The 25,172-nt window shown below is 31.9% G+C and overlaps 2 protein-coding genes across 2 annotated transcripts; both read right to left on the bottom strand.

Moving 5' to 3' along the window:
• Positions 1-14,999: 14,999 nt before the first annotated feature.
• On the bottom strand, positions 15,000-16,439 carry LOC111881791 (probable aspartic proteinase GIP2). The gene has a single exon (XM_023878186.3). The coding sequence runs from the start codon at positions 16,377-16,379 to the stop codon at positions 15,156-15,158; it is 1,224 nt and encodes a 407-aa protein (XP_023733954.1). The 5' UTR covers positions 16,380-16,439; the 3' UTR covers positions 15,000-15,155.
• A 2,658-nt stretch (positions 16,440-19,097) lies between these two features.
• LOC111881790 (aminopeptidase M1) lies at positions 19,098-24,907 on the bottom strand. The gene is made up of 18 exons (XM_023878185.3): positions 24,610-24,907; positions 24,373-24,518; positions 23,562-23,664; positions 23,275-23,461; positions 23,029-23,122; positions 22,789-22,942; positions 22,612-22,716; positions 22,405-22,521; positions 22,204-22,317; positions 21,221-21,403; positions 20,859-21,114; positions 20,615-20,736; positions 20,396-20,493; positions 20,127-20,304; positions 19,916-20,030; positions 19,676-19,818; positions 19,528-19,605; positions 19,098-19,418 (listed from the first exon to the last, which is right to left on the bottom strand). Exons 1-18 carry the CDS (start codon positions 24,835-24,837, stop codon positions 19,233-19,235), a joined length of 2,607 nt encoding a protein of 868 aa, XP_023733953.1. The 5' UTR covers positions 24,838-24,907; the 3' UTR covers positions 19,098-19,232.
• Positions 24,908-25,172: the final 265 nt, after the last annotated feature.

Here is a 25,172-nt window from a genome sequence, read left to right as displayed (position 1 = left end):
AAGCAGTGGTATCAACGCAGAGTACTTATTAAGATGTAATCAAACGATATAAATCATTAGACCAATCTTTTTTTTGAGAGTTGTTAAATGGTAAACAAACAACCCCTAAATTAGTCACTTAAATAACAAAGAAAAAAGTCCTCAATCAAAATTGCCTCTTTAATTGTGAGTTTCATCGAAGATTATGCTCCAGCTCCCATGCTATTATGGAATATGGTTGTAATTATGGAGACATGATAGAGCAAAAACCACCAATGATGAGACATGATATAAAATAAATAAATGTGTTTTAAATACTATATATATATATATATATATATATATATATATATATATATATATATATATATATATATATATATATATATATATATATATATATATATATATATATATATAGATAATTGAAATTTTATAAAAAAAATAATTAAAGAAATAAATTAAATGAAAAGTTTAATACTCAACAAAGAAAATCGTATGGGTTAACCTCATAAAAAAACTTATTATTTTTATCACATTAACTTTGTATTAACTTTTATCTAACAAAAATATGTTGTCAAGCATTCATTGATGTTAATATATTACTCATAATATTGGTGTCTTTGGTTATGCCTTGGAGCTGCTTGTGATTTGAGGATTCCTAGCTTATCATGTGGTCACGTTTCATTTATTAATTGAAGCATAAGTCGAATGCATCAATATCTTTTGCAGCTTCAAATGTTCTGATATCTATTTCATCAAACGATGGTTGATTTAGGGTCTCAGGTGGAATAAGCTAGAACTGGATGCTTCACAAAATGCAGGAGGCTCAAATCTTTGATTCCCTTATATCTTTGTTTTATCCCAGCAGGGCAACGTCTAGGCTCCTTTAGGATTATTGTTTGGGTTGCAATATGTCTATTGAATAAATTTCAAGATCACCATATTGATGCAATTCATCCCTCTGAAGATCCCAATCATTCTCTGGTGTGTCTTTGGTATTGTCAATATTGTCAAATTAATTTACCCTTTCCAATGGCTTAGTTTTGTTTTGTTTAAGATATCTAGTTAGTGGTTTTTATTACCATTGTACTCTTCCAGCTTCGGGTTTCTTAGTTTAATCATATATTTTGTCTTGTTGTTCAAAAAAAAAAAAAAGGAAGTAAAATAAAATAAGGAAATATTAAGCAAAGTCTCAAAATTTTGACTCAATTAACGTCTTAGTCCCAAATAATTTTTTTTTTCCAAAAAGGTCCTAGAAACCGGTAAAAATATGCATTATGACTATTTTTAAAATGGTCTTCGCTCATGGTCAGTTATATGTTGTTTCTCGTGTCAAAAGTAAAAATGATTGAAGCTACTTATATGTGAAGAAAAAGATCGTCCAACTAACAAAACAAAAAATATTGTTTAGAAAGAGGTCATTCAACGACTATAAATATTCAGATATTTCATTGTTTTTTTTTCAGACATTTCAACGTTACTAATAACGTTAAGTCTATATTCATTAATTTTTTTTTATTATTATTATGCTAACAATTTTATACTTATATATATATTTTTTATATGTTCTTTCGCGTTTTACGCGGGTCATAATCTAGTTTGATACTATTTCATAAACTGATCTAAAATATTTGGATATTTCTGCAAAAAAGATACCTTATTATTATTATTATTATTATTATTATTATTATTATTATTATTATATATATATATATATATATATATATATATATATATATATATATATATATATATATATTAAAGATATGAAAGTTTGGAATATTAAACCTCCTAAGTGTTTGACAAAATTGGTCCCTAAGGTTATGTATGTTTGCTCCTCTTTTTTTGTCATTTTTGGTCCTCCAACTTGTGTTAGTTTTAAAAAACTACTTACAACATTTTATGACCCTTCACCTTTATGAAACTTCCTAAGTGTTTGGCAAAATTAGTCCCTAAGGCTACGTATGTTTGCTCCTCTTTTTTTGTCAAATTTTTTTTGTCACTTTTTGTCCTCCAACTTATATTGGTTTTAAAAAACTACTTACAACATTGACCCTTCACCTTTATACAGAAATGGTCCCTTATTATTATTATTATTATTATTATTATTATTATTATTATTATTATTATTATTATTATTATTATTATTATTATTATTGTTAGACAAAATTACACGATTGGTCCCTGTGGTTTACCAGATTTAACACATTGAGGACAACGATGAAACCGAAATCACTCTTTTACTCCTAATCTAATTTTTTTATTAATTTATATTTCTCTTTTTGGTTTTAAATTAATGTTTTATTTATTAAAAAATACTCACCCAATATCATAAAGTCACCCACCAGTTGCCATCACTACCACCGCCAAAATTACATAAAATGTCCATATGGTTTACCCGTCGTCACAAATTCAGTCCCTACTATCTTAAAAGACCAAATTACCCTCACATTAACGGACAAAAAACAATGGTCTATATTTTCCAGATTGGTTTTCCAACCGCTGTCATACATGACAATAAAGTTCAATTTGTGAGACAATTTCTTTATTTTCCTCATTTATTACAAGAAATAATGATTTAGATTTCTTTATTTATATAATTAGATGACATTGTTTATCTTCATTTACTAGATTATCTCAATGCAAGTCAACATATTACTTTACTTTACAAAGCAATACCTACCGACTCCGGCAACGCCGGAGACTCTTTTCTAGTTATTATTATTATTATTATTTCTACTACTACTATTGGTCGTAGTAGTAGTATTTTATTAAAATGTAAATAGTTATATTATTTTAAACTCATCATTAATAATATTATTAAACAAATAAATATATAAATACTTTATATATATATATATATATATATATATATATATATATATAAACATGTACAAATATAATAAATTCATATAAAACGTTAATACCTAGTATTAAAGCATTAATTTGACTAAAATTTTGGGCTTACGAAAGATTTTCCAATAAGATAATAATAAATATATGGGCTAAAACAGCTAAGAACTAAAATGTTAAAGTTTAAAAAATGGTTGAAATGATAGCTACATTGATTTGGAGATACTCTTACTTTATCTCTAATTCAATTTTTTAGGGAAAATAAGTAATCTAATATTTATAAACGATAATTTTAATAAAAATAACCAACATCTTTTTTAGAAAAATGACCACTTGCTTTGGAACATAGCATCCCAGAGTTGTGGTATTCGTTCCAGACTACATATTTCGGAGTTCCTACTTCGGATCATATCCTCAGTCTTTTTTTTATTTTCGTCTCCTATATATATATATATATATATATATATATATATATATATATATATATATATATATATGTGTGTGTGTGTGTGTGTGTGTGTGTGTGTGTGTGTGTATGCGCGTGTGCGCGCACGCGCTCTTAAAACCTTACCTTTAATCAAGTAATTCGTAATTATCTCTTATAAAACTGCTTCAAAATGAGTTTCGCAGAGAGTCAGCACGAAGAAAGCTTTAATAATCTATTTGTTTACCTTCACAACCTTAGGCAAACTAACCCATATACTTACACTCACATCAAAACTGATTTGATGGGTCATTTCGAAGCTTGTTTTGTGGCTGTTGGATGGGTGGTATATTTGATTTTTTGCATTTTTCTATTGTTTCCTTAAAATATATAATATTTCTATATCTAAATTAATTCATTTTTGTTTCCAAAAAATATAGGTCTATGTATTCATAGGTTGTTTCTTTCCTGTCATCTTTATAGGTAGTGTCCCTTTTAGAGGGGATTACTTAAAAACAATGTTTATAGCGGTTACTATCGACGAGAACAGCCAGACCCTCCCTATAGCATTCGGTTTGGCTGTCGAAAGTAATCTATATTTTTCTACATGGTTCCTTATGAGTTTAAGAGAAGCTTTGAGATAACAAATATGGATGATGTCATTAGTTCTTGCATAGAGCATGTATTCCCTGATTCTTTTCATGGATATACTTCTAAAAGTGCGTTCAAGTATATGCGCACAAGGGGCGTCTTTGGCGAAACATTATAAAAAATTTTCTAGATGCCATGCAGCTCATATACTGTGTCTGATTTTGAGCAAAACTTATGTCGGCTGACCCCTGATGCTCGTGAAATTCTTGCCAACATTGGTCATGCAAAAATGGGCAAGAACCTATTTCCCTAACATCTATTAGAATGTAGTCAACATTGATGTTCCCTAATTTTTTTTCTTTTTTGTGTTATCGGTAAATCAACACAATGTGCCGATAATAATGCTTACCGAGTCAATTCGTGACTACATTCAACGGACTTTCCTTGAACGCATATTAATGGCAGGTAAAATTCCGGCTGAAATATTAAATTTATTTAAATACTTGTACAAGAACCTTATTTGATCATATTACTTTTCAACGAGTTTGACTACCATACTCATCTCGTATGCTGAAATGGTGCTTCATAAAAGGATGTAAAAATCTGTTCAGTGGCAAGTAACAAAGATTCCGTCAGGGATCTGTCTCTGCTCCCGTCCTACATTTATTGCATTTTTGACTTTTAAAAGACTTGTGTTGTTCATCTGAACCATCATACATGTTCATGTGGGAAATGACGCAGTTTGGGTATAGCTTGTAGTCATGCAATTGCGACATCACATCATTCGAACATCCATGAATTACCTGATATGGTTCAGATATATTACTAGACTGATGTGTTTTAGACTTCCTACCAGAAACAAACTGTGCATCCTCTTCCCCCTTGATCAGAATGGGAAATACGAGACCCTTTGATTATAGTTTTATTATCAATGTAATTACAATTAATTATGTTTGTAACTGATTTGCAGTGTGTAATGAAAATATTATTATTTCCCAAATATTTGTTACATATTAGAAAGATAAAAAAAAAACATAATTTACAAGTACCATAGTAATACTAACAAACAAGAAAACATTGCATATTAAAAAGATTGATAAGTGTTACAGAAGGGATAGTTGAACATAAAACTGACAACTTGTACACAATGACTCCAAAAAAGAAAATTCAACTACAAATTAACGTTATCTTCAAGTGCATATTTTGGGTTTCAAGTTTCTTCTTCTATCGAAATAAGTTATTGATTATCACTGAATTATTGTTTTTTAATTTTTCAACCCAACAAAAAACCCCAGATTGTGGTCCCTGAAAATTTAAGATCAAACACATGATGTATATTGTGTAAATCAATATTAATTAAAAGAAAAATAATAAAATGATAACCCACATACCTCTTTAGGACAAGCGTAAAATAGCCGTCTAGGGTTATTTCTAGTTGTTGATTTCCTTATAATGAAATGACCCATAATATGACCCAAAATTTTTTGTTTTAATAATACTAAAAATCACATCATATATAGTAAAACCATCTAAAGAGCAATTCAAAAGTCATAGTACTGTGTCAAACAAATCTGTATCAGTCATAGTAACATCCAAAATAAACCCCCAGGATAAACTGAAGTTGTGGTGTGTGCGATGCCATCAACCCGAGCTCTTCCCTTTGCTTGCGGAAGTACCTGAAACTGTAAGCAAAAAGCTTAGTGAGCTCCCCCAAACTACCACATACCATACAATAACATATAAACATATATTGGGCCTCGCCCACTGCATCGGACCGAAGTCCGGAAACTGCATCAGACCGAAGTCCGGAACTAACCAGGGTATTGCCCTCTGCATCAGACCGAAGTCCGAAAACTGCATCGGATCGAAGTCCGAAACTAACTGCATCGGATCGAAATCCGGAACTGACTGGGACCTTGTCCCCTGCATCGGACCAAAGTCCGGAAACGGACTGGGCATAACATGACATAGCATAAACATATCAACTAGCATAAACACATATACTGCATACTGCATCGGACCGGAGTCCGGAACACATAACACAAAGACATGATTGAATCACAAAGACACCAAGTACACTGAACTACTGCATCGGACCAAAGTCCGAAATTACTACTAACTAGACTGGCCGACATTATGGCCGTAGACTCGTCCCTACTGGAATGAAAACACACCTCGTAACGCTGGCTGCTGCGGTGCTGACTCTAACGCTGGCTGGCTGCTGCTCCGGAACTGCCCGACATAAAAGATGACCACAAAGGAGTGTGTTCTGGATCTACTTCCTCTTCCTTGAACTCTCCAACCTTCTCCTTCTTCCACTTGCTCCAAAAGTCCCAGAAACGGGGCGTTACATATAATACCTTAAGAGCCACAATCCTAGTATGCCATTTCTTTGAACTATGAGTTTTGATGCTTGAATTCTTTTATATAATGACATTTATATAATGACATTTACTAGAGTTTTGAAGCTGACACTACACTATTCCAGAAACACATTCTTCAGACCCTAATTTCGGAACAATAATTGTCCAAGTTTCTTGACATATGAGTAGTCATTCCGAAGAGTAAAAGTAAGAGATTCCTGACATACGTATAGTTATTCCGAACCGTAAATGTTATAGATTCCTGATAGTATTTATAACCAGCTATTTCGGACCATTGTTCCGGAGCCACATTCCGGACCAGCTATTTTGGAGCCAGGTTCCGGACTAGCTATTTCGGAGCCACATTCTAGAATTGATATTTCGAGCCATAATTTCGGAACAATAATTTTCATAGATTCCTGACATATGTGTAGTCATTTCCCAACAATAAGCATAGATTCCTGACAGTATGTGTAGTCATTCCGAACAGTAAATGTCATAGATTTCTGACAGTAATTCAGACCCTTATTCTGGAACCTCATTCCAGATCCGGAGCCACTTTCTGGAAGGGCTCTTTCAGACATTTGTTTTTCAACCTTAAAATGCACTTAGCATGAATCCTCAATGTTGAAATAAAATCAGAATGAGTTCATCTCACTATGGTGTTTGGCATTGTGATGAAGAAAATTGTTATGTTTGTTCAGATAATAACTTGTTTATGGAAGGCCCGTATCTCCCACTCCCGAATAAAATGTCTGATGATCTTTTCCAAGCTATGAAGGTTGCTGAAGAAGCAAACGAAGGGGACTCTGAAAGAAGTCGCACACTAAATCAATGTGCCGACGATCTAGCGGAACAAGTAAATGAAAATGAAAAATGGGTTGTAGAAGCAATGAAAGAAATGAAACAAGCTAAGAAGTGGATTGAAAATGTAAATAAGGATATCAATAAGCTTCGTGCAGAACGGAACCGTCTAACAAATGTTAGAATTAGAGGAGATTTTATTGACCGAGAACAAAATATGTATCCCTTACAATTTCCTGATTTGTGGAAACCAATCTATGTATGTATTAGGTTAAATAACGCTCTCTGCAAAAACGTTAATGAAAAAGGATAATTGTCATTTTAGTTTAGATAATCATATCGTTCGTTTTACAAAATTCAATTTGAAAATACATTACAATATTCATATCTAAAATTAGATTACATTTGTGGCCTATAACTAGGAACTTGCATTCGATGCAAACTAGGCGTATCTACATGATTTTCAAACAATTCTATGTAGGTCTCAGTTAGTTCGCAACCATTATCAATCAATTCGACTCGATCTTCTAGTGATGGAGTTGTCCTACGTGTTTCTTCGATGATGTCCATTGTGTTCACAAATTATCGTGTATCTTCAGACATGGTAATAAGGAGCATTTGCATGTTATACAATGCTACTTTTCTTCGGTCCTCAGTCGGTGAAGATGGTAATGAGATTTCCAGTATTACCATTCGTTGTTTAGCATGTTGATAATCACGACTCATTGCTAATGCAGTCGTATCAACAAGACGTCGTTGCTCATCTTCAAGACATGGTTGTAACGCCCGCAAATCTGGGCTAGTCAAATTAGAGGCAATAGGGGTCGAAAACGACTTTTCGACAAAAGATTATTTAGAATAAATAATCTTAATCAAGTTATAGAGTATGTTACAAGGTTTTCGTACATATAAAGAACGCCGAAAACCGAGTTATAACGAAGAAGTTATGACCCGTTGAAGTTTCGCGACGGAACCGGCACGATACCGGGAAGCGTAAATAGTGAATTTACGATAGAGCGAGATTTAGCCTTAGCGATCTAAACGAAAGTCGTAGAATATGTTAAACTAAGAACATCGATAAAAAGAACGCCCAAATCTGACTTCGTATGAGGAAGTTATGATTTTTCTAAGATTTAGCATAGCAGTGCACAGCCCGAAATCTGAATTTTAGATCGGTCGATTTTTAGCCGACGGGATCTAAATGAAAGTTGTAGTACTCGTAAATACCAAAGCGTGGATATAAAGAACGTCGATAATAGAGCTCGTATGCAAAAGTTATGGACGAAGCTTAGTCCCTACTTTTCGAGCGCGGCGAATTCAATACAGTTTTGTAAATACGAGATAGAATGAGAATTAGCCAACGAGGTCTAAATGAGAGTTGAAGATCTCATTAATATGAACTCAACGGCAAAAAGACAGATAAAAATGGAACTCGTATGTGAAAGTTATGGACGAAGCTTAGTCTCTACTTTTCGAGCGCGGCGAATTCGATACAGTTTTGTAAATCCGAGATAGAATGAGAATTAGCTAACGAGGTCTAAATGAAAGTTGAAGATCTCATTAATAGGAACTCAACAGTAAAAAGACAGACAAAAACGGAGCTCGTATGCAAAAGTTACGGACGAAGCTTGGAGACTACTTTACTATACACTTCCTATAAATACAAGGGTGAACTCCTCATATTTTCTTCACACCATAAGCCTTTCTTTCTCTCTCTAACTTCTCTCGAAGGAAATTGTTTTGAGAGTATCGAAGTGCTGTTCGAGTGTTGAGTCACCACCTACTCAGGTGAGTGCATGGTCCCTTTCATCTTACACATAGATATGAAGTATTTTAATATAAATTACGTGCTATGTGTGCATATTGTTTGAATACTTGTTGTCTATGCTGGATGAATGATTTATACATGTTTTAAATGATTTAAACTGTATATTTATTTTATATCTACAAATATGTTGGGATAAAACATGGGTAGATGAAATAGTTGGTGAGTGATGAAATAAAATAATGAGAGATAGGTGATGATAGGAAGATGATGATAATTAGGTGAGGATAGATAGGTGATTATGAATCGGTGATGTAGGATACTACAACCTTGTCCGACAATTTGGAGATGTAGTCATCTACTAGACTATAGATGGCGACCACGGACTATTATAGACAACCCCGTGGAAACACCAGCAGGCTAGTAACCTGTAGGTGATGAATTACGAGTTCAGGCGATGTTGTAACTACGTATTCATGCGATGATAGTCTAACCCTTATTATGAAGTACGAGTCCAGGCGATGTTGTGGCTACGTATTCGTGCGATGATAGACTAACCCTTATCATGATTTACAAGTCCAGGTGATGTTGTGGCTGCGTAATCATGCGATGATACCCTAACTCTTGCTAGACACATATTGAGGGAGTAATCCCCGGATTAGTATTGTCTATGCAATGTGGGCGATGATCCTTAGGTAAAGTTCGTAGGAACACTCAAATAAGGAAATACGACGTAAGGAGATGAGAAGTAAATATGATATAGGAGATGACCCTTGAGATAATATCCTTAGGGAAGACTAAAAGAAGATAATGGGGATGGGTAATTGGGTTGATTGTTTGATTGTTTAAACATAATAACTATATTATTGTGGGTTGAAAACCCTATGTACTCACCAGGTTTCCCAACCTGACCCACTCAGTTTATTTACATCACAGGTGACGATATGAAGTGACATTACACTGAGAGATTTAAAGAGATGTAGAACACTAGTGTAAATAATTGTAAGTTCTGTTTATGCTTATGTTTCTGTATTAACAATGACATCCCAAACGTTTTAAAATGAAATAAATACGTTTCTTCGAAAATGTTTTAATAACGTATTTATCGTGTTTTTCTGGGAACAAATTCCGCAACATTTTTATGAAAAGAAGTACTCTGATTTTTATAAAGCATAAACAAAATCGGTCTTTTCTGGCCGTGATTTTGGGGATGTCACAATGGTATAGCATACTTTATAGGCAACTCATCATGATCGTTCGAGTCATTAGAAGTTGGAGACTGAAAATAGAATATATGCCTAGATTATATTAATATAGTATTTAAAAATCAATGTGCATAAAAGTATTTAATAATAATAATAATCCTGAAACATATCCATAACCCAAAAAAAACATAATTGTAACTAGTCTATCATAACAGGTTTGTCTGCATTTGCTTCAGTGTCATCTTTCAGAGTTCTATCTGCTTTCAATTTAAGTTTTAACACTCTTTCAGATTTTTTTCTTAATTTTATGGGTGTCTTTATTGGTTTGTTTTGTATCTTATTTTACAACTCGGCATCGTCGTTTTTATCTGAAAAAAATCCAAGAACATTTTAATACATTACCGTAAAAGTAAATCAGAATTATAAAATTATTGTTTTTTAATTTTACCTTTATCGGGCACAATTCCGAAAGCTCTTGTAAATGGAATACAACTTCATCGTCCGTAAAATCCATTTTTTTAACAACATCCATGCTAACTCGTCTTTGGACTAACATGAGTTATTAAACAATACTTAGAAAAAATTGTATATTATAAGTATTTTGGATCATCATTCAAGAATAAATCATCAGGTTTCGGACAACATTCATCGTGTTCAGTACCTACATTACCATTCCAAAACCCTTACAATGCCTAACTTCGGACTAAAACAACCGATCAGAAACAAATTACAAAGTACTTACATAACATTCATACACGTACGACGAAAAAAAGATTAAAAAAAAGGATAATCCGGATATTCCAGAGTTATTCCTCATGTTCCGGACTACTCCGGAATATGTAAATCGTTTCAGAAAATCAAATCCAAAGTAACTTAAGGTGTACAACTTACTTAGTTTGACGGATCCATACTGAAAATTTGGTCTGAAATGCGGTTAGATCATGTTTCGGATCTATTAATTCCGGAATGTGTATTCCAAATTTTTTGTGTATAGGACCTATATATATACCAATGGGCTACAATATTGGGCTTGGACTGGTTTTTGGGTCCGAAATGACCCATTTCAGACCAAAAGGTTATTTTTCAAAAAAAAAAGAAACTTGGTTATATTAATAAAAAAAACCCAAAAATATGGTTAGATTACTCAATTTCCCTTTTTTTTTTACATTAAATAAATAATAAACTTAAAATATATAGAGAATACTAGATTAAATCATATTCTCATTAATCTCATTAGTTAAAAAACTAACCACCCAAGTTTTTTTCTAGCAAGGTGTCTCTTTTATAAAGGTTTTAAGAAATTAGAAACATAGTCGTTTGTTTATGTAAAGTGTAAACACAGTATTATCAATGATCACGAAAGTCAATAAAAAGGGTTTAAAAGCAAAGAAATAATAAAAGACGAAATCGAAATCTAGTATTTCGCGTATGCGAGTTCTTGAACACACTCAGCAAACCCTTTCTCATTTCGAATGGTGTCAAGCCACTTGGCATTTATCTTAGTCCTCTCAATGCTCTGCTTCAAGGTCCTCACAATCAAAGGCTTACCACGCATCACAAAAAAAATGTTCCATTTCCTTCACTTTCTCATTTGACGAAACTACAAATATAAAAAACTTAAATCAATATACTTACCTATTTTTATTCATAATACCCATATTTAACCTAACATTTTTATAATCTTCTTCTAAACTAATAGATAAGTATTAATTCGCCACGTGTCAATCTACAATCCCCCCATAATCATATTTTCCTGCTTCTTTTAGTAAGCTATTTTACCAAAATGGCCTTCAATTCCTATAGACAATAAATATTAATATGCAAATAATATTCAAAATCGGTAATTCAAAATTCAAAACTGTGATATCCCATAAAATATGGAAGTTTGTTTTTTGTAATTGGAAATTGATTAATTTCCAGTGATTAATCCCAAAAAATCTGCTCGAAATAAATGCATACCGAAATATATACGACTATACGATCTATACGATTTTGTATTCTGCTTCTGAGTTTTCTTTGCAAACGTTATTATTCTTCAATCTTCTTTCACGTCTTCATAAAAAAAAAGGTGTGTTCTTCTTCAATCCTTCTCAGTTTTATCTGTTTACTATGTTTTAACATAAAGGATTAAATAAATCAAGTTGCTAATTGGTTTAGTTGTAGAGGATAGAGTATCCGTTTTATCTGTTTACTATGTTTTAACATAAGAGATTCAATAAATCAATTTGCTAATTGGTTCGTATGTTTCGATTGAAATTTCTTTAGTCTGGAAAGTATTTTGAGAGTATTTGTTTGCTACATATAATTAATGTTGCGGTATTAACATTTCCAGAAACAATCCTTGTATGACTGTGAAATTATAGAAATCGCCCCTCTGATGCAAAAAAATATCAATGTATGTTTATTAATGGTTTGTTTCGTTCCTATATATTGATGTTAAATACATTTCTTATTATGTATAAAAGTTTTATAAGCAAATTTGTCTATTTTGCCACTACTAATTTATGATATGACATATTTATGCCATATCATACTTTGAGAAAAAAAAATATTTGACTGTTTTGCCAATACTAATTGTCGTGTTATCTAACTGTTCAGTCTTGACACATCTTAATAAACTTATCAAAAGGAGTGCAAATTCGTAAATTTTCATGTTCCCCCTCCTTGTTGTCGGTTATAGCAATGTACTTTAAAAATGAATCATAAGTCATATCCTATTAGGAAACCTTTGTTGAATAATTTCAATGATGATAGAATAATTTCATTATCATATAATTAATGTTGCGATTTTAATTTTTATAAGGTTATTTTGGTTTTTTTTTTTTTTTAATTTTTAACCTCTTTAAATCTTTATTTTGGGAAAATTTATATTATTTCATTATATTTTAAGGACCAGTTTCTGTAACTTTCTGTTATATTATAAACATGTATTTTAACAGGAAATAACATTTTGATCTTTTTGTAAACTTTTATTATCAACAAAATATTAAATGAGACCATTAATTGTATACAATTATTTTTTGTATATAAATTTCTAATTGGTGTAACTGTTGAATTACTTATTGTTATCTTTTAAGATGTCTAAGAGATAACAATATTTTTTTTAAACGGCAAATTTAACCTACTCCTAAACTATACCTTAAATCCACCTATGTTCACGACGGGACTTGAACTTTCAACCTCAGGGAGGGAGAGTAACACCAGATACCGCTGGGCTACAAGCCCTTTGGTAACACCAGATAACATTATATAATATTTATATGTAACTGTTGAATTACTTATTGTTATCTTATTGGACAATTTGTTTAAAAGAATGTGCTATAGGGACCATTTCTTTAACATTTCCATGAATTTGAGTTTTTTGCAGATTAAAAAATGTGCTTTAAGCCATATCATATTTTCAGAAAAAAAAAAATTAATCCCAGATTAAATTTCAGATTTTTATTTTTCATTATGTACATTAGGGGATCCAATAAATCAAGTTGCTAATTGGTTCATATGTGTGGATTGAATTTTCTTTAGTCTGGATAGTATTTGTATGCTACATATAATTAATGCTATGATATTAACATTTCCAGAAACAATCCTTGTATGACTGTGAGATTATAGGAATCGTCCCTCTAATACAAAAATATCAACTTATGTTTATTAATGGTTTGTTTCGTTCCTACATACTGATGCTAAATACATTTCCTCTTATGTATAAAAGTTTTATAAGCAAAATTTTTTTTGAAAGAGCCAAAATATAAGCAAATTCGACTGTTTTGCCACTACTAATTTATGATGTGACATATTTATACCATATCATACTTTGAGAAAAAAATATTTGACTATTTTGTCATTATTAATGGTCATGTTATCTCACTGTTGAGACTTGACACCTCTTAATAAACTTATCAAAAAGAGGGCAAATTTGTAAATTTGCATGTTCCTCCTCCTTCTTGTCGGTTATAGCAATGTATTTCAAAAATGAATCATAATTCATATCCTATTAGGAAACCTTTGTTGAATAATTTCATTGATGATAGAATAATTTTATATTCATATAATTAATGCTGTGATTTTAATTTTTATAAGGTTATTTTGGTTTTTTAATTGTTAACTATCTTTATTTTGGGAAAATTTTACTATTTCATTATATTTTGAAGGATCGTTTCTGTAACTTTATGTTATATTATAAACATGTATTTTAACTAGAAATAACATTTTGATCTTTTTGTACACTTTTGTTATGAACAAAATATTAAATGAGACCATTAATTGTATAAAATTATTTTTTTATACAGATTTTGAAATGGTCTTAACTGTTGAATTATTTATTATTATATGTTAAGATACCTAACAGATAACTATAAAACACATATCATTATATAATATTTATATGTAACAATAAATTATTTATTGTTATCTTATTGAACAACTTGTTTAAAAAAAATGACAATTTATTTAAAAAGATGTGCTATAGGGCCCATTCTCGAAATCGCCATTGACTCCGCAGAATTCTTAAATCACCATTGCCAATTCCAACCACTATATAAAGCTTCTACCGCGTTTACTATTTTAATAGTTAAAATCACAACTTAAAAAGTATTAGACAATTATCAAACTGTGTTACAAATCTATTTTTACTTTATTCTTTTTGGTAAAAGCATATGTTCGTTGAAAGAGCCGGTAAGCAATACTAGCCGATCACAACTAACTGTGCTGAATAAAACCACATTAGTTATTATTCTATATTAGTAGATCGATAATGATAAACAACTTTGGTTCCAAGAATCCTAAAAAAAGACTAGAGATTCACCGGTTTTTTGTTTTGATTATTATTATAACAGTTATTGAAGTATTAATATATTTCCTTTTTATTAAAAAACATTAGTTTTACTTATCGTATATATATAGACCTTCAAATCAAGGACCCGGTCTTCGACATTCATGTGTAACATATCCATATCTGTCTATACTAAATGGGTCCAAACAGATAATTACATTTCCATGTTAGGAAAGAAAAGGGATCAAAACAACCAAAATTATATCTTCATTACATATTTACATGTTAGAAAAAAGAAACGGATCAAAACCTACAAAAATATGAGACCACAACACAACTCAACTAGGTCTCTACATGTGATATATTCGACGATGAAACGGAAAACGATCAAACACCCAAGTTACAATGTCAATGGTGTTGAAACCACCGCATTTTTCATGTTAGAACAGCTATCACCCTCCCTCAACAACGAAGGACTGAATCCCAACATACCAGTCGCTAAATTGAACTCCAAAATATGATCTTCCAATTGATACCCTCCTAAAACCATTGAAACTGAACCTCTCATATTCAAACCCCCATCCACGAACCCTAAACACATCACTGAATCACTCACTTGTACCATCGAATTCCTCCCTTGAATCATCCACTTAACCACTTCACTCTGCAACACCAGTTCAATCTCCGGCACCTTCCTTTGCGAGCTAAAACAAACACCAAACGGCGCCACCGGAGCCACCATCGTCATGTTCATTGAACTAGCAGCCTTAACATAAGCTTTTGTAAAGATCCCATAAATCGGGCTCTTCATGGTGGTGTATGGGACGACTGTGCTTATTTCGACGCCTCTGATCGGTTGTAACACCAGTTTTCTGCCATTAATTTTGATGGATTTTACGTTCACATAGTACCCGTCGTGACCATGGGTCGAGATCAAGGGTGTGTACGATAGAGACTTAGAGATGCCGATGCCGGAAAATATAAACCCTTCAGATGAAGATAAACATATAGAAAACTTTCTTGGAATGTCAAAATTGTTGACAGCCTGAGATTGAAACGCAATTTTTGATCTTCCGAAGCCTAACATACCTTTAGCACCGGTAGCCAGGGTTTTTAGTAGATACTCCGGCGAACATAAGAAAAGGAACCGATCAACACCCATACCATCGGAAACGGTGACTATATCCTCGGCTAGATCTCCGAAATTGGTGGATCCAGTGATGGGGTTTTCTTGGTGAACGTCACAGATGGTGGGACTGGGACTGGGAACAATCGGAGTTTGACCACCGGATTTCGCCATCAAGCAGGGAAGAGAACCATGGCGGACGAAGTGTCTAGATGAAGACGAATGTGCGCAATTGAGCCATAGAGATTGACCGGAGAGGTGAACAACGAGCTTGGTGGGAAGTTGCGGAGTACCGATGAGTAACTGGGTGGTGTATTGGAGGGTTTGGGCATCTTTGGTGATATCAAGAAGAAACCCACCATGGAAGAGGGTTGTTTGGACAGATGATGATATTTTGATGGTGAGAAGAAAGAGATATAGAAGCAGTTGAAGATGAGAATTGGCCATGGAATATTGGGGAGAGACGCGGCGGCTGTGTATCCAGATCAAATCTAACATGTGTGGGATATGGGGAAGTGGAAACTGAAAAGTGAATGAAATAAGGGCATCGTATCATCGTATGTTTTCTGCGTATTTGATAAGTTCATATTATTGGCCCACTTGACACATGGAACAGTCATCGACCTTATCCTATTTGTTTCGGATAACACATGGTAATAGTTGTATGTCCCCTTTTTTTTTTTTTTTTTTTATGAATCCACTAAATGATAGTAGGTGTGTGAGTGTCTTTTCTTAAAAATTTATATTCCACTATTCGATGATATTTCAATATTAGAAAAAAAAATGTAATTATTATTAGATAAAACTTTTTAATAATTTGAGTCATCTCAAAGGTATTTATTAACATAACCGAAAATATGCTTAAAATACAAATTTTATGATAACAAAGTGAAATTGAAATTATATCTTTATATCACCATGGTACTCTTTTTTATCAACCGTTTGATCAAGTAAAACAACAGTAAAATCAGTTGTCCGACGTTATTGTTCCATGAACTCTGAAACTACATGATCAGCACCAAATGGAACCAACCATCCACGATCACCATGGATGTGGAAGATAACTGTAAATTTGCTTTTTATAAATTGGAATTGGACTTTCAACCGGTGACTAATTTCGACAATGGAGGAAATCAATACCATGTAGCTTTATGTACAAAAAGAGCCTCATGATGTTAGAAAATATTCCAAAAACAATTCTCCTTGACTTTATCTAATTTTGTTCACTTTCTATTTATTTCAAATGGAATTGGATATGATGTAGGAGGTTGTCAAAGGGTTTGTAACCCAGCGGTATCAGGTGGTGCCCTCCCTTTTTGAGATTGAGGATTCAAGTCTCGTTGTGAACATAGGTGGAATAGATGTTGTTAGCTTAGGAGTAGATTAGATTTGCCGGTTCAAAAAAAAAAAAAAAAATATATATATATATATATATATATATATATATATATATATATATATATATATATATATATATATATATATATATATATATATATATATATATATATATATATATATATAAAAGATTTTTTAAAGCAACATATGATGGATAGAATGGTAGCATCTAGGTAAGAGTAATAGCCACTCAATGTTGAGTTATTTTTATTTTGAAAAAAAAAATAAAAAGAAAATGAAGCCATCCAATGATTGCCCTTTTTTCCTCTTTCTCTTTCTATTTCCCCTCGCTCCCCTACCAGCCAGCCATCTTTAGTGAGGCACCTAGCCACTTAAATGAGAGTATAGATATGTCTAGCCTTAGAAGTTAGAAGTCAGAACATAATGTTTTGTATTTGTGATGATAGTAAATAGTTTTAGAGGGTGTCAGAGTGTTTATTTAAAATCTTCTTATTTTAAAAACTTCTTATTGAATTTTTGAAAAGTCAATAAATAAATAAATGTTTGGATGCTTAATAAGGACTTTTAAATTTTTTTCTTTTTTATTCTTTGAAAATGAGTTTTCAAAAAATAACAAATTATGACTTATTGAAATGATTTATAACTTATTAAAAAAAACAAACAAAATACAATTTACAGTCAAATACTTTTTAACTTATTGATTTTTGCCACCAAAAAATTAATTCAAACATTTTTTTAAAAACTTTTTTTCCCATCTTCATAAGTCAATAAAAGTCAACAAATTCTTTTTAACTTCAAAATGAAATCCCAAACGTTCTCTTAATACATTTTTTTTGCTATTCGATTGAAAAGTTTTATTTTAACTTATGATCCATTTGCATTTTTACCTATTTGGATAATATGTTTATTTTAACACATATGAAATTTTTGAAAATTTAGAATGTTACTGTTAGTTTGGTATAAGTCTTATTATCACTACTATGGATGTTTGATTTAACATTTGATTTTAATTGATTTAAGTAGTTAATTTCATTTGGAATACGCGTTTGAAGACTTGAACAAAGGTCAGTATTTTTGCTTTTTTAATAATTAGTTTTTGTTTTGGGTTAAACAATTAAGACCAAAAAATTCATACTTGCTTACATTTCCATATAGAATTAAGTTCTTATTATTCTCTTATTGTATTCCTTTGTTTAATAAATTATATTATTTTATAATATTTTTAAAAAATAAAAATAATAATGTAAAAGTTACAAAAGAAAAATCTTTACAAAATTTTATTTGTCAAAATGATATCCTTTATCAGAAAATTATTCAAACAATTATTTTTAAAAGGAAAAAAACTTCGATCAAAAAGTTACAAAAACAACTATTTTGGGTTTGATTGTTTAAAAAAATATATTATAACTTATTTAAATATAATGTCAAAATATAAACAACGACTAAATTAGCCAAAATCTATAAACTAACTAAAATAACATCTTATTTAAATTATAAAAAAAAATAAAAAAAGCTCTTTACTTTATCTGTAATAAAAATTTAAAACTCTTGGTTTATCTTTACGCATAGCGTCACCGGTTAAGGAGAAGTTGATATGATAAATGTTAAATACTTAAATATGAAAAAATAATAATAATACAAGTTTTAAGCTGTATCACATATATTCATACGTAACTTTTTGACAAACTTAAAAGTTTACTTAAAAGCCTTTATGTCATATCCTTTTAAAAAATAACAAACATAAATATATAGTTTACTAGATTATATCATATCCCCATTAATCTATTAGTTTTTTTTTTTTTTTTTTTTTTTTTTTTTTTTTTTTTTAAATTAAAAAAACAACAACAACAACACGAGTTTTTATCTAGCAAGAGGTCTCTTTTATATAGGTTTTAAGAAACAAAGTCGTTCATTTATGTAAAATGTAAACATAGTATGACGACCATAAAAAGGAAGACAATAAAAGCAAATAACAAAATACCAAATCGAAATCTAGTATTTCCTGTATGCGAGTTCTTGAACACACTCAGCAAGCCCTTTCTCATTTCGAATGGTGTCAAGCCACTTGGCATTTATATGAACCCTCTCAAGGCTCTGCTTCAACGTCCTCATAATCGAAGGCTTACCACGCGTCGCAAAAAACCCTTGCACTTCCTCCGCTTTCTCAATTGACGAAAACTACAAACACCAAAAAAAAATTAAATATTTTTATTCATAATACCAACATCCAAAACCCAACACCTCTATAATATTAAAATAAAAAATATTTGAGTTGACAAAAACAAACCGGTGATACAAGTGCGCTGACAAAGCGTGTGATCAAAAATCCACGCCCCCAAGTATTCGAGATGTGTTCCCAATTTTCCTGTTTCAGGGTTTAGGGTTTAGGGTTCAGGGTAACAACAGATGAAATAAAATAATTAGTTTAAACTAACCTTGAACCAATTCCATGCCACCTCACGACCTTCTCTGCTAACACCCAATCCAAACACAACATCTTGACTTCGAACCTCACGGGTCAACAAAAAGTTAAGGACTTCAAGAATTATGTCGGGGTCACTACAAGATCCAAGAGCACCTACAACATAATTGTAAAAACAAATCTCGATTTTAAGAAAAAAAAATGACAATTTTATGATTTTATAAGATAAGATTATAACATTATTATAAATTACCTAATATCCGAGTCTTTTCCTGACTTAGATCAGTCTCTCTGTAAACTTTCAAAAGCGAATCCAAACCAGATCTGTCTGTTGATGTCACCTTCTTCATTACAGCAACATACACCGCCTGTCAAAAACACCCCCCCGTTAAGTCATGTGTTTTTACAAATTTGCCCTTCTTTGAACAGAAGAAAAAAGGTCTAGGGCTAGGGCTAAATCTAACCCTTCTTATATCGGGAGGAAGAAGATGTGTGTTTCTATCTTCCAAGAATGCCTGGAAGCGTTTGTTTGCTTCTATTAATGTTTCCTCGTGTCCAAACACAGCCAATGTAGCAAAAAGCTCTCCTCTCAACAAAGCATCCAAGTGGCTTTCCCCTTCTTTACAATCAAAACCAATCCTCCTGCATAACATAAATTAAACCCAATAATTATAAATCCTTAATAATATAGTATGAGGAGTTCAAAAAAAAAAAAAGAAAAAAAAAAACTAACTCTGCAGAGTACTGGAAAAGGTTGATGAAGAACATCTTAATGTTGTCCAGCAATGTGTTATCAGCATCAGCCACAATTCTTGCAACTTTAGAGCTAACCTGTGATAGCCAAAAGAAATAATATAAGCATCAAAAAGACATGAATGCCCTCCTCATCTTCATATTGAAAATAATACAAGTATTGACAAGGGTAGAGTAGTCATTAGTCATCAGTCATTACACTGATTAAGTTTGACAACACTGTATAATCAGGTTCCTCTCTGTAAGCACCCATCAATGTAAGCAAAGAAGATAAAGGCAACTGGCCAGCCATAGACAATGCAAACGAGTCATCTAGAATACCTGTCAGTAGAAACAAAAGATTATAATAATAATAATATAAATATATATTATTTTTACAATGTTTAGTTTTTAAATAAAGTTGAGGATAATAATAATACTACAAATAAAATAGCAAAGATTACCATATCGATCCATGGGAGATAACTTTTTACTTTCAATGGCAGATCGTAATTTGGCAGACAATTGTTCATCATATTTGACTCGATAAAACCCTGCCCGGTCAACATTGACTTTTATCCAACTACTTGATGCTTCATCAACAGTTTGTGATTTTTTTTCAAGTAAGAAGTTTTTTCTTGCTTCATATGAGCCACAACATAATGTTATGGGCACAACCCATTGCCCTTCTGCTTCACAACCACTCGACAAAAATTGAACCTATCAATACATAACAACAGTAAACTCATAAAAGGATTCATACAGATACAACATTGTACTTTTATAATTTTTTTTTTCTTATTAAAGATATGAATGAGATGGAAACCTGTTCAAACTCCAATTTGTTGTCTTTTAGTTTAACAGAGACAACTGGATAACCTTTTTGCTTTGTCCATGAATTCATTAGTTTGTTCACAGGCTCACCGGATTCCTCCTCAAGGGCGGCCCACAAGTCCTCGGTTTTTGCATTTGAGCCAGCGTGTTTTTTTATATATTTAGCAAGTGCTCGCTGGTGATATACAAAAAAAAAAACAAAAAAACAAAAAAAAAAAGAGTTATGAGAAAATGGAAATATTTATACAATCAATCTTTCTGGATCATTATTATTAATATTAGGGTTTATTTAGGTGATTACATCATGATCATGTTTAGTTGGCCTGTAGAAATGGGGTGACTTTTCATATATATTTTGTGTAGTACATGTAAATACAAAGGATAATTTTGAGTTTTTAACTCTAATCTATTTATTATTTCAATTGTAATCAATAAGCTTTTATTTACAAAATAACCAAATAAGATTATAAGATAAAATTATATCTTACTTTAGTTACAACTGATGAACTTTTATTTACAAAATAGAAAAATGTTGACAAAATAGAAGCTCATTAAAACCCAAATAGGCTTATAACAATTTGAAAAAACTTCATAAAGGGTCCCTGTGGTATCCCGAAATCTGAAGTTTAGTCCCTGTGGTAGTAAAATGACAAAAATGCCCTTCAGTTAACGGTCAAAACTTAATGGAGTGAGTAATAAGGACCAAACATTAAAAGTTTTGAAACCATAGGGACCATCTGTGAGATTTTTTTAACTTAGGGACTATACTTCAGATTTCGGGATACTGATCAGTTATGAAGTTTTTTCTTAAGAAATGGTCCATTCCATTCCATCAGGGCAAAATATATGTGTGTGTGTGAGAGAGAGAGAGAGAGAGAGAGAGAGAGTTGGAAGCACAAGAAACAGAATTTCTGATTTAATTGAAAAAAAAAAAAAAGAATAGTAAAATCAAATGTTAAATTCTAACAACCAAACCTGAAAAACAGTAGCACCAAGATAGCTCTGCAGCATGCGAATGACAGAAGCGCCCTTGCGATAGCTGATTGCATCAAAAATTTCATCTATTTCACCTGCATGATTGATTTCCACCTGCAAAAGAAATTTGTTATAAATGTAAAATATATCATGGAAATATGTTGCTATTTGTCACATTTAGAATAGTGCTATTTATTTCACCTCAATAGGGTGTGATTCTGAAAGCCCATCAAGTCTAAGACCTTCAGTACTTTCATCAAGAAACTGAGTCCATATCTTCCATTCTGGAAACAACCCATCAGCAGCTAAATAGCTTACCTGATTTACAATTATAATAACTTATAAGCATAATATCTTAATAAGAAAAAAAAATTAAAGTGCAAATTTATAATTGGGTGATATTATTACCCAAGTGGCAAATCCCTCATTTAGCCACAAATGTGTCCACCACTCCATTGTCACAAGATTTCCAAACCATTGATGTGCAAGTTCATGAGCTACAACAGTTGCCACCTGTATAATTAGTCAACCAGTATGTTACTATTGTAGATAGAAGGGTAAATTGGTAATATCAATGTACTTTACCCTCTGTTTGTTTGCAGCTGCAGAGTGTTTTTCATCATAAAGTAGAGCTGTTTCTCTGTATGTAACCAGACCATAATTCTCCATGGCTCCAGCAGCAAAATCAGGGATTGCAATCATGTCCAATTTGGGTAGTGAATAAGGTGTTTCAAAGTAGCTGCATAACTCATAAAATACAGGATTAGAATGCATAAAGAAAGTCAGAAAAAATTGAAAGTGTGAAGATGAGAAAATAGAGCATACTCTTTGTATAAACCAAGGGTCTTAACAGCAACATCTAATGCAAACTTCCCTTGATTTGCCTTTCCAACTTGGCAATATACCCTAACTTTGATCCCTGTAAGACAGTTGAAAACTTTTTTACCAATTTGCCCTTGTGGGTGTGGGATGATATAAAACAGAAGATAATGAAAGTAGGATGCTATAAAACAGAAATAAACAAAAGTAAGTTCTATTCACTGCAATTAGGCTTGTATTATTGTATCATACCATCAGGTGTTTGGTCTTCAACATAATCAAACAAACCAACAACAGCTGCCACTAAATATGTAGACATGATTGGGGATTCCTGGTATTGGACAATCTTTATGTTGCCCTCCACCTTTTCATCAAGAACTGGCATGTTTGAAAGAGCTACAAGTTCTGAAGGCACCTCTAGTGTAATCTTGAATGTAGCCTAATAAGTGAACAAACAAGAAATTAGAACAATTTTGAGCAATTGGACAAAATATAAATGTAAAAGAAATCAGAACAACATATGAAGATATTAGTCATACCTTACAAGCAGGTTCATCCCAACAAGGAAAACATCTTCTGGCATCAGCTGGTTCAAATTGTGTTACAGCCATGTTCTTCTTCTCACCATTATGTTCATATGAACTGACAAATCCATTCAAAAGTTGCAATTAATACCTGAATAGTGATAGTTTGCTTGTCTAAAAGTTGGAGAGGCAAACAATCTCTTCAATTACTGTAACTTCATCAACTTATTTCTTTATAAATTAGCCAAATTGGTAAATTGTAGCTAACCTTAAACTTCATTGATAATGACTTTGCATTAGCTTATTATGGAAAATGACATTTTATGGATACATATTAACAGGAGTACATGAGCGAAGCGAAAACTCAAATTCAGAAACTAAATCATTGATCATTCCTGCCATTGTCATCATTGCATAAGCAACAATCACAATTCCAATGGATACATGGTAATAAATCTTGGAGTTCTATCAATTAGCTCTTTAACCACACATCAAGATCAGGTTAATTAATTTTGTCCAATATCTTTAATTTAATCATAAACATCTGGACTTTGTCGTTTAATCATTTCATTTTAGGACATGATTAAAGAAAAAGAAACATCTTTATAGGTTATTTACTGTCTTAGTTTTTATAATAGCATGTATCAAGAAGCCACTTTACTAAGTTTTCAAACTGACAGAAAGAAGATATGGATTCACAAATAAGTTTATATCTTACTAGTTATGTTAAGAAATACAAATGACTGGATTAATCATCAAAATCAAATACAAATTACTTTCAACAAGTTAGTAAATAAAAATGTCAACAAGATCAACGACGAATTACCTTCTGTAAAAACCTTTCATTTGATCATTCAGTGTGCCTTCAAAACTTAAATGTAATACAGCAAGACCGAGAGCCAAAGTTTCACCAAACTCCAGCACCAAAATCTCATCGTCTTCAAAAAATTCTACTTGCAAAGGCTCCAATCCCTTTGATCATGTACACTCCCATTAATTAAATTACTCTTACTATTAAACATATACGAGAAGCAAAAAAAATAAAATGAAATCAGATACTTACCTTTGACTCGCTTTTCGATTGGAATCGAACAGATTTGGAATCTACGGAGAGGTCTGCGGCATTGAGGACAATGAACTTGGTATCGGCGACGATATCGATAGAGATCTCGACGGTTCCTGAAAACTTACAGGCGATGAGGTCTGGTATGAGCTTGAGATCGTACCTTTTCGGGATAGCAAATTTTGGAAGCCTCGGTTGGCATCTAAATTGCTCGTACTTCTTCGCCATTTTTCAGATGCTTGCGTTCGAGAGAAGGTTAAATGATCTGTTTATGTACTTCTGTATTGTAGAGAGGTATTTATAGGGGAGGATTGCTCTTATCCGGCGGAGAAACTATTTTCCTGAGTTTTTGTAAAATAAGCTTTGATTTAAGAGAAAATAATAAATTAAATTAATTTATTTTAAAATAAAAAATAAAAAATAAGGTTGTGTTGTGAAATGGACTTGTGGGACCGGTGAAATAGGTTTTAACGGACTGTATATGGTTGCCAATATTTACGATAAATTCTTCAATTTCGTAACACCATTAAACACTTTGAAAATGATATGTTTTAACCGGACAA

This window comes from Lactuca sativa, chromosome 8, assembly GCF_002870075.4.
Source record: "Lactuca sativa cultivar Salinas chromosome 8, Lsat_Salinas_v11, whole genome shotgun sequence".
Lineage (NCBI taxonomy): Eukaryota > Viridiplantae > Streptophyta > Magnoliopsida > Asterales > Asteraceae > Lactuca > Lactuca sativa.
The sequence above is the reverse complement of the archived record's forward strand: the minus strand, read 5'-3'. Positions and strand labels throughout refer to the sequence as shown.

Excerpts from the sequence above, each read along its gene's own strand:
- LOC111881791 (XM_023878186.3), bottom strand. The coding sequence starts at position 16,379 with ATGTTAGATTTGATCTGGATACACAGCCGCCGCGTCTCTCCCCAATAT.
- LOC111881790 (XM_023878185.3), bottom strand. The coding sequence starts at position 24,837 with ATGGCGAAGAAGTACGAGCAATTTAGATGCCAACCGAGGCTTCCAAAA. Across the intron at positions 20,737-20,858 it reads ATCTCCCATGGATCGATATG|GTATTCTAGATGACTCGTTT; the intron begins GTAATCTTTGCT and ends TTCTACTGACAG. Across the intron at positions 19,419-19,527 it reads TCAGCGCACTTGTATCACCG|TTTTCGTCAATTGAGAAAGC; the intron begins GTTTGTTTTTGT and ends TGGTGTTTGTAG.